General features: G+C 40.2%; 2 protein-coding genes and 1 long non-coding RNA gene across 6 annotated transcripts in view; 2 read left to right on the forward strand and 1 right to left on the reverse strand.

Moving 5' to 3' along the window:
* Window positions 1-845: 845 nt before the first annotated feature.
* Window positions 846-7,240, forward strand: LOC145658698 (uncharacterized). The gene is made up of 2 exons (XR_014124457.1): window positions 846-3,072; window positions 4,409-7,240. It is a non-coding gene; the product is annotated as an uncharacterized LOC145658698 (long non-coding RNA).
* On the reverse strand, window positions 7,049-13,377 carry ak4 (adenylate kinase 4). 2 transcript variants are annotated; one of them, XM_027027074.3, is made up of 6 exons: window positions 13,209-13,377; window positions 12,890-12,991; window positions 12,086-12,205; window positions 10,479-10,651; window positions 9,951-10,069; window positions 7,049-8,323 (listed from the first exon to the last, which is right to left on the reverse strand). In XM_027027074.3, exons 3-6 carry the CDS (start codon window positions 12,144-12,146, stop codon window positions 8,197-8,199), a joined length of 480 nt encoding a protein of 159 aa, XP_026882875.2. In that variant the 5' UTR covers window positions 12,147-12,205; window positions 12,890-12,991; window positions 13,209-13,377; the 3' UTR covers window positions 7,049-8,196. The 2 variants fall into 2 exon arrangements, with proteins under 2 accessions (XP_026882875.2, XP_026882874.2); XM_027027073.3 differs by having other exon boundaries at window positions 12,890-13,034; window positions 13,209-13,376.
* A 541-nt stretch (window positions 13,378-13,918) lies between these two features.
* The window catches only part of jak1 (Janus kinase 1), a 35,291-nt gene continuing 34,534 nt past the window's right edge, over window positions 13,919-14,675 (forward strand). For 2 of the 3 annotated variants that reach the window (XM_035524356.2, XM_081717157.1), the window contains exon 1: window positions 13,920-14,303. Coding sequence is in view for 1 of the 3 variants with exons in the window: in XM_081717156.1 (XP_081573282.1) it covers window positions 14,298-14,303 (6 nt within the window). In the remaining 2 variants the exon portion in view is untranslated. Of the gene's footprint in view, window positions 14,304-14,675 lie in introns of all 3 variants that reach the window. The other variant, XM_081717156.1, reaches the window with a different exon arrangement.

A 14,675-nucleotide genomic window follows, 5' to 3' on the forward strand; every position in this document is an offset into this window, starting at 1 on the left:
CCTATTTTGTTCCCTGTTTTGGCCAAACATTACAAAATGATAAGCTAATACATCCAAACCAAATACATCCTGGTGTGACAAAAAACGTTGATGACACACAGACACAGCAGACTCGGGTTGTACAGAAAGCGAAGCTGGACAGTCTGGATAAAACCACAGCTGCTGTCTCTGAACAAGGGCAGCTCCTCAGCAATAGTCACTGGAAGCATGAGTAGCTGACTGAGACCATGTCAGAGGTTGTGTGTCTGCGCCAATGCTTGGACACACCTCAACTGGCAACTGCTCTTCCAAGCGCGATGGCAGAATCGTCTCTCTGACCGAAGACATGGCTCCCACTTCAGTGATTGCCAGCTCTACTGTAGGCCTCGCTCTTTCAGAGAGATTTGAATGAACCCCATTGAAATGTAAGAGCTTCCTCCTTCAATACGCTCTCCATGATTATAATTATCCTACTTCTGCCCCCGACCTGTGAGAGGTGCTGCTGCCACACAACAGCCCTGAAACCTGAATCATAATTTGAAAGATTTCATGTTTTGGGCAAACCGTGATGCTCTGCACTGCTTTGCTAAAATCGTAATCGGTTTGTGTCTTGCAAAGAAAACGTTGCTGAAGAGTATGTAACTTCAACACAAAGTAAATAAAATACATCATGTGAATTCACTCCATTTACAGATTAAGACTGAGGTGTGTATATGAACACTCTACCCAACAACCTGATGAAAAAATTATATGCTCGCTACACGTAAAAATTATTTGCACGTATACACATTACTATGACAACGAGTTTCAACTGCGTCTAGTCAAAGCAACAGATGCATCTTAGTTCTACGTTACCTCAGTTTGCAGTTGGTGTGTTTATTGTTATAATTTTTTTAAATTGCGTTAAAATTATTGCGGACTCATGAAATGTCCTTCGCGTTCACATGTAACAGAAGGGGCTTGGAGCAGAGGGTCGTACTACAGGATGACGCCGGTTTTTAATTTGCTCTATGGTTCGTGTGAACCCGCTGTCCTTAACTTGTTCAAACACGTGTCGGCGCAACTACTGCACTGCGTGCTTTGCGGCCGTCCATGCTGTTAACTATTTGAAGTCTTATAGTTTACTGCGTGAACTTAATCTCTTCTACAGACCCGTTTACCGCTCCCGCCATGTTTCATTTTGTAAACATCCGCTATGACGCAAAGGCGCGTGCGCAGAACGTTCTCATCGCTTCCGTTTGGGGACGTCATCAGATCCTGTTTATATGGCTATTATTCTTCTGTTCAGTGGATTAAGGATCTCGTTTAATCGGATAGAAACTGTATTTGGAATGGCCTCGATCGGACTAGTGTATTCTGTTTCAATTGCGCTATTAGTCGGATTATTAAATCGGAGTGTCAGACTGCATGTAAACGTGGGTAATGACATGCTTGTGAAAATAGCAGAGGAACCCTGATAGCTGATGAACGAATGCTAATTTAACGTTACTTAGAAAGCAAACTAAACACGACTTTTGCATTAAGCATTGCAAAGTCCTGCCTCTGTTGGTTCATGTACATAGAGAGTGGTTTTCTGCACCATATTTCTGTAGTTATTGTTCTAGTCTGGTCTCTGGTTTTTTGGATTGCCTTCTGGATTTATTTTTCCTGTTACTCTACTGCCCTTTTGTTCTTGGACCTTTGGACTGCGTTTTGACCACGGCTTCCTGCTCTCTGATCATGACACTGATTTGTGATTGGACTACTCTTGTGGACCCCTGTACTTTTACATTAAAGCATTGATACTATTCTGCGACCCGTTACAGTTATTGTCCCTGTGCAAGGCCACCATCTGACTATGCAGTAGAATTTTGCACGGTGGCTGCTGACTACAATGCCCAACTCTGGTCCAGAGCTCATGCAGTTAGGTCAAAGCCTCCTCACTTCCTAAGAGTGCAAGCACTGTAAGTCACTGGGTTTATGCATGTACCGCAATACTAAGAAACATGCAGTACAACACTGTCCTCTTCCCCTAGTCCAGTGCACTCCACCACCCTGACTGGGGTAAGTCCCCCACCTCATGTCTGTTCTCAATAGATAAGCAATGGAGGCTTACATTGAGGGAACCCTGCACCATGGATTCACCTGGCCCTCTGCTTCTTCGCTATTCACAGGTTTTCTTTGTTGAAAAGAAAGGATAGTCGACATAGCCCTTACGTAGTTTACCTATGATTCAGTTCCTGTTTAGTTAAATATCATTACACATTTCCATTATATCCCAAGGCCCTAGTGCAGCAATGAGGGACCAAATATTTAATCAGAATGGATATTAGTAATACCTATAATTTTATTATATTGTCTGAAAGTGATAAGTGGAAGACTGTCTTCAGCTTGCCCAGGGTCCCCTTAGAATACCTTGTAATAACATGCAGCCTATTTCAGCTTCTGTATTCCAGGTGTTATAAATTATATCTTTTGGGACACTCTGGGCCAATTCATCTTTGTGGACAGCGATGACAGTTATGACCCAATCTAGGCTAGACCATAACTGAATTGGTAAATGAATAAATAACAGATTTGATGTGTAAATTGGATAAGTATAATGCAAAGAATGAAAATGGAACACCGAGCAACTGGAATATATTGTCAACAAAAAGTATTTACAATATTTATAAGACAGACTCAACCTCAAGTGCAACCATGACCAACGCAACAAACAAAACCACAAACATGACTGGAAACAAACAACTCCCTCAACTGTGGAAACACACAAAACAAAGACACAACACTACCCTTCTCCCTGACTAACATAAAAAATACACAATAACCCAAAAAATTCCTAAATACAAGGAGAATGTGTGTGTGTGAATGAAGTTGTTGAGTGGATCTGCACGAGTCTTGATGTAATCCTGGAGTGATGACATCAGTAAAGAAACATATGGAAAGTAGGAAGAAACAGACTGGAGCTCACTTGACACTGGAATCTGGAATGGATCAAGTATTTGGAAGACATGGAACAAAGAACACACCAAAATACCAGTAGACATAAAAGTCACTCCCAGATGTGTGAACACTTTCCAATTACAAAAAACCCACTATATAAAAAAAGAACAGGTAACAACATTAGTCACAGCATTTGGAGCAGTATTGTTAGTACCTTACTTGTGATCTATATGAACATGTCTAGGAAAAGGAGCAACACAATCAACTTGGATTTTCCCAAATGAATCTCCATGGCATGTATAGCACAGAGTAGCGGCAGTTGACAAAGCACTGACTTAGTGGACATGGCCAGAAGAAGTGTGGCAAAAGCCACTGATGCAGCTTTCTAATCCCTAGCTGACCAAACGGGATGATTTTGAGCTAAGGACGATACATGTGGCCTGTAAGGATAGGGAACAACAAATTGGTGAACATCATCCTATTTCTCATGTCTTTGTAAGGGAGACATTATTTTCCACATAATCAACACTTTTGTTATCTGAGTGGGTGGCTTTCTCTGCAACTAAGGTAAAACACAGTGTAAGAGATTGATCCTTATGCTGCACTTTTGTGCATTAGTGAGGACACAAGAAGGAAACATAGTAGGCCAATTAACAGAATTATTAAATGCTATTGATACATCTACAATTTCCTTCGGGATCAATAAAGTCTCATCTCCTCTTAGTTATCTTATCTTTTTCTTTTTAATGGATTGGCAAACAAATTCTGGCAATGGGAAGACTTAACCACCAGTGAGGCTGCAAAATGCCACCAATGGGCAATTCAGGATGAACAGCAACTTTTACATTATCTGTTAAGTCATTAGAATAAAGTAATGTGTTATGTAAAGGGACTTTTTAGCACAGCAAGCCCAGTTCCTTGCGCCAGTGAAATATCCCCATTTTAATAGACTGCTTAACACTAGCCCCAAACAATGAAACACCACCATCAGAAACAAAAGGTTTAAACCTAAGTCATACAACAGATGCATTGATCAAACCTTCAGACATAGCATACAGAGCATTGACCTTTCTGACTTAAGGATTTGAACACAACAGTGACACAGTAATGACATGACCTGCCATGGGTGTGAGCCGTTCTAGAGGGTCTAACGGGAAGTTTTGCACTAGGAGCTTGACTTGAAATATCATGATGTAATTTTTTGAATTTGCCATGCGTCTCCTTCGCTAGAGTCGCCGTCCCCTTGGCAAAACTCTCTATGTTGTTTTGGCTCCGTTGCGGTTTTGCTCCTTGTTTCATTTTCTCTGCATGTTATTAGGTTCATCTATGTCTCGTTAGCACTCGTTTACTGTGTATTACTGGTCATTATTGATTGTGCTGCGTTTCCGTGTTTGTATTTGTTTTATTCTCTGGTTTGGTTTCTTTGTTGTGTGTTTAGACTGCCTGTTCTTTAGTTTGTAAGCTCTGTACTCTGGTTCTGTTCTCTTTTTTGTGTCCGACTCTCCAGGTTCTTCGACCCTGGGCCGTTCTCATGACGCCAAGTGCGGATTTTGTTCCGCTCCTCTCAGCGTTTGCGTCCGTCCCTCGGTCACTCCACATTACATTATTTCACTGTTTAAACTCCTCAAATACTCATAAACTGTAACATTGCTAGCCATACACCATCTTTAAAATAACAGAGAGATCTCTAGCTGCATTGTGGTCAAATAATGAGTAACAGAATCATTTTGATATCCAAGATTGGTTTACAGAAGCAAAAAAGAGGATTATGATTAGGGTTGGGAACTGGGGGGGGTTAAATCGAGCCTTGAAGGAAAAAATGAGGGACAGTCACAAATGTATGCTAATGTGTTCCATAATTTGGGAGCCATGATGCAGAAAGATCTGCCCCTAGTGGTGACCAATACAAAGCCTGGGACAAAAGACCTTCACCAGAGGGCCTGTGTGTTTGGACACAGGTACAGGAGATAATAAGCTGGAGCTAGACCATGTAGAGACTTGTATGTTAGCAGAGCTTGAATTAGTTATAATAGTGAAGTAGGACAGGTAGCCAGTGTAACTGAAATAAAATTGGGGTGATATGAGCTGATACATTTTTAGAGTAAGAAAGTGTTCTAGAAGTGGAGTTTTGCATATACTGAAGAGACTGGAAGGTTTTGTTCGTGTCAGGCAAGGCGACCAGAGACGGAGTGAAATGCAGGTAAAAAGGTTTTAATGTAGAGGGGCAATCCAAAGGATTAGTCAGATAACAAGCAGAGTAAATGTCCAGCAAACAGCCGAATAGCAAACAAATCCAATAGGTAACAGACAAAAAGAGATCAATAACCATGAAAGCAATAACGACTACTAATGCTCAAAATCACAAGGCAGGCAGATGAGACTTTGCAATGACTAACTGGAAAAACAAAGGTTATGTAGGTGAGCTAATGAGAGATAACTAGTAACAGGTGGATCTAGTAGTCAGGTGAGCTGGACCGAACTAGGGGCTTGTGGGTAGTATAGTGAGTATTGAGCTGAATGCGAGTGAAAGGTGTGACAGTTTGGGACACCGATAAGAAGGGAATTACGGAGGTGGAAAAAGCCTATTTTGACCACAGCCCTTAACATGAAGTTCAAGAAAGAATATAATATTGGAAAAAATATTGGAAAGCAGCATTTACATATTTTTCACTGAACACAGGAAACAGGCAATTTGTAGACAATCTAAACTGTGACCTGTGGCTGCAGAGTCTGCTGGAATGATAGACATTCAAAAGGAATGAAACTGGAAGCTTAGGAACCGAAGTAACAGAGAGAGCGAGGAGAATGAGTACTGGAGAGGAAACATTCCTAGAAAGAGCGAATGGCTTTTCCAGTGCAATAGTCAACTTTAACAGCATTATTTCCTTCTCATCTTCAATATGTAAACACCGTAGTTGAATAAATTCCGCCTCATGTTCCTGCTTTCTAATTTCCAAATCCAATCCTCATCTTAACAGATAGCACAGGGGCTATCTTTGAGATGTCCATAGCTTAAGCTGTTTCCTGAGCCAAGCCTGCAGCAACATCCAGGGAGCCCTCCGTTTCAGTCAGAATCTTGTCAATAATAATGGCATACTAAGAAGTTAATTTCCCATTTTGAAGAAGAGTGTGGTATGCCTACAGAAAAAATTGCAATCAATTTTTACTACGTTACTACACTTGGCAAACCTCTCAAGAGTAGCACAAAAAGTAAAACTTAATCAGAACGAAGTCAGCCATTACCAAAATATACCATAGCCCCACCACCGCACCATCCTCAAAGGGGAAAAAAAAACAACAACCAGTCTTTTACAATGAGCCTCCAAATCCTGTTAGATATTTTGTGGTACATGAAGGGCCAGTTCATCTTCATGTATATAGAGGACATCTAAATCTACTCTAAAAGCATGAGAGAACATGTCACCCAGATCAAAGCCATTCTGTAGAGCATATTTAAGAACCAACTGTGTACAAAGGCAGAAAAATGCATTTCAGCAAACCTTTTTATAAGCTACATCATCAGTGAAGGGGGAGTCGGTGTCCAACATTTGCACTAGGCCCAATTTATTCCTTGTGCAGAGTATACACAAAGTTGCTGCGGCATTCCTCCAAAAGTCTCTTCCAGTGTGACTTTGGGATACCAGCTACCACCCACCCTCTGGAACCAATGTCAGGAGTGTCCTGTCATGAATGAGTGATACCACTCAGGAGTGTCCTGTCATGAATGAGTGATACCACTGTCAGGAGTGTCCTGTCATGAATGAGTGATACCACTCAGGAGTGTCCTGTCATGAATGAGTGGTACCCTGCACCCATTTGCTAATTTGAGCACCTCTTGCCCATGTTGTTGACTGTTTTTTTTTTTTTTTAATGAATTTGACAATTGCAAATACATAAATAAATTAAATAATTTAGAATTATTATGAGACAAGTGAGTAATGTAATATACTTAAAAGTATTTTGTAAACCGATATTATCTGAGAAAAATTAGATTAAATACTTGTTTTTGATTAGTTAACTTTTCTAACAAATGCTACAAAAAGTCTTACCGTGTACTACCAAATGTTGTACCCCTATTAAATTGCAGTGGTACAAAATTCCAGTTATTGGTTGAAAAAAAAAAAAAAAAACAGTTCCACACTAATGATTTCTAGAAATAACATTTTTTTATTTCATTTGAAGAAGGCAGACCAAGATTCAAAATACAATGCAATCTTGGGCTTGTAAATGAGAGAGAGCGAGAGAGAGAAAGAGAGAGCGAGAGACAGAGAGAGAAAGAGAGAGAGAGAGAGAGAGAGAGAGAGAGAGAGAGAGAATATTTATATTCAAAAATAATGTTGACCTACCCTATTGGTAATCATTTTGTCTGAGCCACAAATAAAACACTTTGAAAGTGTCTGAGATGCTTTGATGATGATTAGAGTTACCATTTTTACAGTATTTTTGGCTTTTTACAGTATTTTTGGCATTTAACAGACAGCTTTCATTTGGTAGCAGAGTATAGATCAAATACAAATTAAGGCATTCTGTAATTGTAACAGTTCTTTACATCTGAGTCTGATGACCCCTAACCTCCAACAGTCCAAATGTACAAAAGTTTCAGCACTTCTCACATCTAACTTTATGATTACAATCTCCTGAGAAAACTGCATACACAGCATCAACTGTGAATGTACTCAGTAACTAGCGTTCACACAGGCACACTATTGTGGGAACATTCCACGGTATCGTTGGGAAAGCCATCTTAGTCCACAGACATATATTACACATTAGTGGATTGGTGGAAAATATTGGAAATCTTGTGTAAAGTCATTGGGATGCGTCATGTAGCAGCATTTTTTTCTAGAAGACATTTTCATTATCCTCATGTGATTCATGTGCAATTACTAATATATTGCAGGAGTAAATATGTCATATGGAATTCTGTCCTTAATGCAAATATGGAGAACATCTATTTTGTTTTTTTACCATTTATGGTTGGAAAAGTAAAAACTTGAATCAGTAATAAGGTCTGGGTTAATTGGCCATGATTAATCCATGATTAGCAAAACAAAAGCTACTTTAAATATGAGCTAATGAGTGACAAAAAAAGTAACCAGCATTTCTTTAGTATGTTCTTTTCTGCATCTGAAATCACACATTAAGAGCATATCCATGTGTCAGCTGGTTCTTTCTTGCTGCACTGCATTCACATTATAAATGAGGAATGCCTAGAGAACTGTTGCTGAGTAGTGAAGGCGTAAGAAATGTGAAGTGAACCATGCTGTGCTGCCACTTAGACAGTGAACTCTTGCTTCAGTTGGTTGAAGCCCTCTGTGCACTCGACTGGTCTGTGCGGATCTTGGTATTGAGAAGTGAGCTGATATGGGGCCAGATCCGATCCGTGTCTGTGTCTGAGAATGTGTGCAAGATGTTCTTGGCCCTTTAAATGGACATTACAGTGGTATTTACTATACACAAATAAACATTTTTCATTTCCATTTTTTGTTAAATGGATAATGTAAGACTTGAATCAACTTGAAGTATATGTCCTAGTCTATTTATAATGACAACATACAGTAAACTTAACCAACAATGTAAATTATTACAAATAATATTATAACGTCACAACTATAAAGCAGTAATGTCTATGCCCAAACTAAAACAGCTAAATCAACATTTATGAGTATTCAATCTGTCAGCTAAATGTTCAAGAACAAACTTTAGCAATTGAAATAACTCCATAAATTAAAACAAAATCATCTGTGCACTGAAAGGAGACAGCCCAGTTCACAATAATTCCAAATCATACAATAGTAAAGTTACTTATTCACCATTTTAATATAATTAATTTATCTCGGTGGTACAGCATTGTTACTTACTTTATATATTACTTAGTGTATATATTAATTTTGCTGGGCAAATTCTCTAACACTACCTCACTTGTTTCAATATGACATAAATCCAGACCACACTTCTCTTTAGGAATTTACCATCTGTTCTCTCCAACCCTCACAAGCCAACCTAGCACTGACTTACCAAGCGTTTAATGCTCTACTTGTGAAACTGTGCTGAACAGACTTACTCTGCTTACAGAGAGTTAAACCGGTCTCTGATTAACTCTGTAAAAGTCAATCAAACACTGGTCACTTTAAAGATTATTCTAAGAGTGCCAGCCTTCCGATCACCATAGAAACGGCAGAGTTCTGAATTCGAGGCTAACAATATTAGCCAGCCAACAATCTTAATCTGTGCTCTTGGAACGGCTCTTTCTGATGGGGCCTGTCCATGCAACCATATAGCGATTACGTCTATATTTGTACAACCAATTTTGCCGATATTCGCAGCAATGAAGGAGTGATGTGCAAGCGTACAATTCTTGAAGTGCAACACAGATGATTCTATTAATGGTTCACATTCTCTTTAATGTTCACCAGCAGTGATGGGGGAAGGTTTAGGAACGTGGTGAGCAAAAGGGTGCGGCAGCAGCAGAGGAAGACACGTGAAGCCCATCTGCTTGCCACAGGTTCACTGCCACCACCGTTTCCCATGGAGCTGCTTATCTCTTTCATCCATCTGTGGTGTGGTCTAACAATCATTTGCTTATTTTACGTGATAAGTTGGTGACAAACTAGCATAGTCAAGCTTTTCGAGTAATAACGGACACGAGGCCCAATACTTACAATTTTTTTAGTAGTGCAGTAATTGCAACAAAGTGCTCGTAAACATGGAAGTGTGTGATGCCATGTTGGAGATGCTAACTAAGTGGTTAGCTTACTCTAGCTTACAGGTCGTCGCTCTGACGTTGTTGCTCTGACTTTGCATTAATCATTGAAATGTTAAAAAGAGAAAGTGCTTTGATGAAGGCTGGCTAGGTGAATGAAACTCGTATGAAGGCTGTAACTGCATCTTTTCAGATCAGCGGCCATGTGCAGTGGTTCTGTAGCCAAGCACGTCAACAGATGCACAGGAGAATGCCAAGCCTGTGCCTCCACCATGCAACCATATGGCTGCCTGACTTTTTAGTGCCTTGCTTAGTAAGCCACTCACTTAGGGAGGTGTTTACTTACTTATATAAATCTATGACTGGCTTAGCCACATCTTTGTAGTGCCTCAGCCTGGCAACGAGAGCCTCTGGTCTGTCATCTTCATGTTGAATCAGTGGTTCCCCACTAATATCATCCACACCCTGTATAAATAATAATGTTAAAACAATTCAACAAATGCAGCAAATATACAAAGCACAAAAAAAATGCTCTGCTAGACAAAACAGAGAAGTAGTTGAGAAGAAATAATTTTCAGTTCTCTTTTCTAACGTTCAGATTACAGTTTCCTCAAAAACATACATGCACTCAGTAACTAGCTCCCATATCCTTAATTTAAAATTTGTGAACATCCATTTGCTTACATAAAAACTTCACTCAAAACAAGGACTGCTTGGAGAAGTGCCAACACCCAAAGCTTCTAAAGAAACCAATTTAAAAGTCTATTTTCCTATAAATACAGTTTCTTTAATTAGTGGTTCATGAATCACTCCATGATATCCTTCCTTGCCCTGCAGTAGGTCATCTGAGGGCAGGAAAGCAGGGGCTGTGTACCTGCACGCGAGGAGGGTTGAAGCACAAGTTGTAAACCCTCCCGCTGGCCGGATGGATCCAGCGGTGCCTAAGCCTTTCCTTCAGCGTCTCCAGGGGGATGTTGAGGCTAATGACCACATCCAGCTCACAGGCACGGCTCAGGGCTTCAGCCTGGGCTAGAGTCCGTGGGAAACCTAGACAGGAGCAAACACTCCGCACTTAAAAAAAAAACACTCATCTCGGTCCCCAGACATATTTTTAACTCAGCCGTGTGTTCTGCTAATTAACAGTGCTAAAAATATAAAGTAACACAAAAACATAAAGCTAGTAGCATTAGTGTACAACTTTCTTGTTTTGTTGGTGTGTTTCGTAAACACTTATAAGGATGAGCAGCCACTGATGTTTTCCGGTTTAAATATGCCAAGATGTTAAGGTCCTTGTAAAGCTATCATATGCGGGGCAAACTGGATCTATTATTTAAGAGTAACCCATTGTTTACAGACCTTGACACAGAGAAGGCTGGAACTCTGCTTGTTTCTAGGTCAGATACCACTCTCCTTATTCACCAAGTGTTTATGGATCTTTTATCAATTTAAGTGAAGGGACATTTTTTTCTCTAGAAGTAAATGTGTTCACATGATTGAGAAGAATAGTTATTTTAGAAGAAATATCTACTGTTTAAGACTTTTTTATGTTACAACATGTCAGCATTTGAAAATATACTGTAATTAGTCTTTGAATATTAACAGTATAGTAGCTATGTGAGATACCACAAATCACTTAATAATGGGATAATTTTAAGCACTTGTTAAGTATCCTTAAAAAACACCTCTAGCTGCAGATGGCACAGCCATGTTTACCTGTTTTAATGGAGAATGTCTCTTCAGCTCTTTCCAAGGTACAGCAAAAGAAGAAGAAAAAAAACCAATGCCAAAGTTACAGTAACTATGATAAAGGTTTTTTGGAAATGGTGCTGAAGTAGCCATTGCTCAAGTATGTGACACTCTCACTCATGGTCCACTATGCTGTCTCTATGCACTTATTGCCAAGAGTAACAACTCGGATAGCCAAGACTCTGTATCAGGAACAAGAACATATTTGAAGCTGGTGCATCTGTGGGTCAGTTTTACTGTGGGCTCAGGAAATGTTGATTTTCTCCTTCCTCTTATCACTGCTATGGTGCCCATGAGCAAATTGCTTAACCAGGATTGCTGCAGTGTGTCATGGCTGTCGTCTCTACCACAAAATAGCAGCACTAACAAAGAGCATGTGGCTTGAGCAAGAGAAAACAAATGTGAAAATTAAAGGCACTTTCACTGAATTTGTAGCACAGCATTATTTTTGGTGTTATCTATGGCTTATATTTATAATAAATGAATACAGTATGTTCACAATCTTAACATAAAGCTAAGTAATCTAATTATGCAGGCTAAAAATGTACAGCAAACTGTATTGTGGTAATTTAGCTCTTAAGTGGTAATCTTCAACCAATCTGAGGATGTAAGACAACTACCCAAAGTTGAGAACATAAATTTGAAAACTTGAAAGTTCCTCCACCTTCATGCTTGTGGGAGGGATGCTAACAAGTGGTCCAGGAGTAACTCATCAGCAATGGGTTGTTACCGTACCATCCAAAATCCAGCTGTGACGGGTCATCTCCTCCAGCCGGGGAAGCAGCAGGCGGGTCATAACGTGGTCTGGCACCAGCAGACGTTTCTCTATGTACGTTTTAGCCAAGACTCCAGCTTCTGTATCAAGGGTAAAACCAACGTTGGCCACAGTACAAGTGCAGGAAGATTAACCTTATTATAACGTTTTCCCATGATCTCTACATTGGTGATAGTGGAAGCTTCCTGATAAAAGAAATGGTAGAAATATAACTTATACAGTTGGATCTTGTGATACCAATTCCATTTTGGCAATAATGTGGTTAAAGCTAATATTAACCTATGGTGCAACTGCAGTGACCTAAAGTGCAGTGGCATTTTGACATTTTAAAATACAATTGTTTGCTGACGTTTTGCCAATTTGATATAAAGCCTCCCAGGCATCTGAAAACATCTCAACTCAGATTTGACCGGAAACACGAGGAAAGGGATTAATAGAAGACTTTAGCTGTTACAAGGTTGATCTCAACATATAACTTTGAGCGCATGCCAGTAAAACATGGAATTCGAGGAATATATTTTTACTCCATAATTGCATGGCGTGAGTGAATAAAATAACCGATTACCTTTCCCCTGTCGGCACAGAAATGAAAATGTGGCGTACTGCAAAAATAACATCTTTTAACTGCATTTACCTCGCATGACCTCCCTAGCACAACTGCTTCCTGGAAAACATGGAGTGAGTTTCCCACCTCGACAAACTTGCGGACGTGTGTAAAATGATTTTAAAAACAGTTCTGTTACTAAACAGATGCAATTACCCACCAGTGTTTGCAGCAATGTTTTCTCGGAGAAAGTCGCCGCTGGACAGATGCTGTAGGCCGAAGCTCTGCGCAATTCTTTCCGAGATCGTCCCCTTCCCCGAACCTGGCGGACCCATGATAACGGCTCGGAATAATTTTGACATTTCCTTTGAAAAGGAATGGACGTAATTACAGTGAAAATGTCCGATGTGTTTATCTGCTCAAGGTTAGGTAATCATGGATAAAAGGTAGTAACCTCGCAACTTTCCAGAAGGCGCATTAAAAAAATAGAGGACAAAGATCGAAAGCAAGGCTGAAAGCAGTAGAAAGACGCGCCTCACCTGATTATCCCCCTTTTGTAGATGATGGTGCCTTTACCTTGAAAAACGTAAATGTTTTAATGTTGATAGACTAAAGTGTTGTAGTTCCCCTTCACCCACTTCTACATTTAAATGGGGGCTCTCTCTGCAAATGAATGGACGCGAAATCCTTACGCCCTATTACTTAACGCCTCCCAGCCTGTCTCACTGGTGGGAAAAAAAGTCCGCACGAAGCAGGACTGCTGAGGTGCGCACAGGATCATGGTAGTTGTAGTACCTCTAACAAGCTCCAGTATAAAACTTCAGCTACGTGCAAGAACTCACTGGAGACCTCTCCAGGAATTTAATATAACAGGACGTGCTGCACGTGAAAAACTACCAAATGAAAATATTTGGCGAAAACTCTGACATGTAGAAATTCATTAAATTACAAATTTGACCAATTCTATGTTCAAAAGGGAACACGTGTTTATAGGCCAATGCACCTGCATTCAGGATTGCGTTTTTGCTATTTGCGTCTTTATTGCGGGCAAGACTCGATGCAGTGTTACGGTACTGCGCAGTAAACCCCTTCGGCATGGGACAGTAAAGTGATTAATGGCTCTATCCTTCCAGGGGACAAATCTCCAAATGTCTAATTCCTTTACCATTACTTTACCAAGTTTTGGCCGACTGACTGGTATAAGAAAAGGCACACTTGTTGACTGGGGTGTAGGTGCAGAACGATCCGAACGCCGCTGTTGTGTTTATACGGCACACGTCAACTCCGACGGGTCTGGGCTATACCGCCGTGCAAATAATTGACTTCTTACGAGCCTTACGGTGGCGGCAGAGCTTAACAGATGTACGAGCAACACACTCCGGACACGCACCGTTGTCGCCGTTTGCGGGGTCATTTCTACCGCCTTCTGCAAGACTAGGGGGGTTATTCTACAAAAACACGCCGCCGCACTTTGAGCGCCAGGACCCGGAAGCCTGTTATTTTATTTTTGTCACATGGCTTTGAGATTTCAATATCAACAAAAAAATGGCGACAATCACGTTGTTCGATGTGAGCTTGCTGCGTCATTAAAGACATTCACGTAAACACAAGAGTGAAATGTGAAAAACATGTTGGTAAGTGTCTTCATAATTTGTACAATAGAAATTCTAGCTAAGTAACATAGCGATGGCGTTTAATATTTTGTCTTATGTATACGTGGTATTTATTTTTGACATGAGAGGGGTGTGTGCGCTGCTGGGCGTTAGCGCACATTGTACTGTACAAATAAGACCACTCAGAACACGCAGAAAGCTTTTCTTTTACTTCAGTGGATTGCTGTTTATCGTGCTTTGCAAACCATTTGAAACACTTTCCCAGTTGTAACTGAAACGTTTAAAAGTATGTCCGTATGACATTTATAATTTATTATAGTGCACTGACCTCAGAATGCATGGCATTCCAGTGTGCTTTTAGCCTAACGTAGTTGCAGAGTCGAAAAACTGAAG

Source organism: Electrophorus electricus, chromosome 7 (genome assembly GCF_041902795.1).
Source record: "Electrophorus electricus isolate QZ-2024a chromosome 7, ASM4190279v1, whole genome shotgun sequence".
In the NCBI taxonomy this organism is placed as follows: Eukaryota; Metazoa; Chordata; class Actinopteri; order Gymnotiformes; family Gymnotidae; genus Electrophorus; species Electrophorus electricus.

Coding starts and splice junctions, on each gene's coding strand:
- ak4 (XM_027027073.3), bottom strand. CDS start 13,031: ATGTCAAAATTATTCCGAGCCGTTATCATGGGTCCGCCAGGTTCGGGG. Junction 10,652..12,085: donor TCACAGCTGGATTTTGGATG/GTACGGTAACAA, acceptor GCTCCTGTCTAG/GTTTCCCACGGACTCTAGCC. Junction 8,324..9,950: donor CCAGTCATAGATTTATATAA/GTAAGTAAACAC, acceptor GTCCATTTAAAG/GGCCAAGAACATCTTGCACA.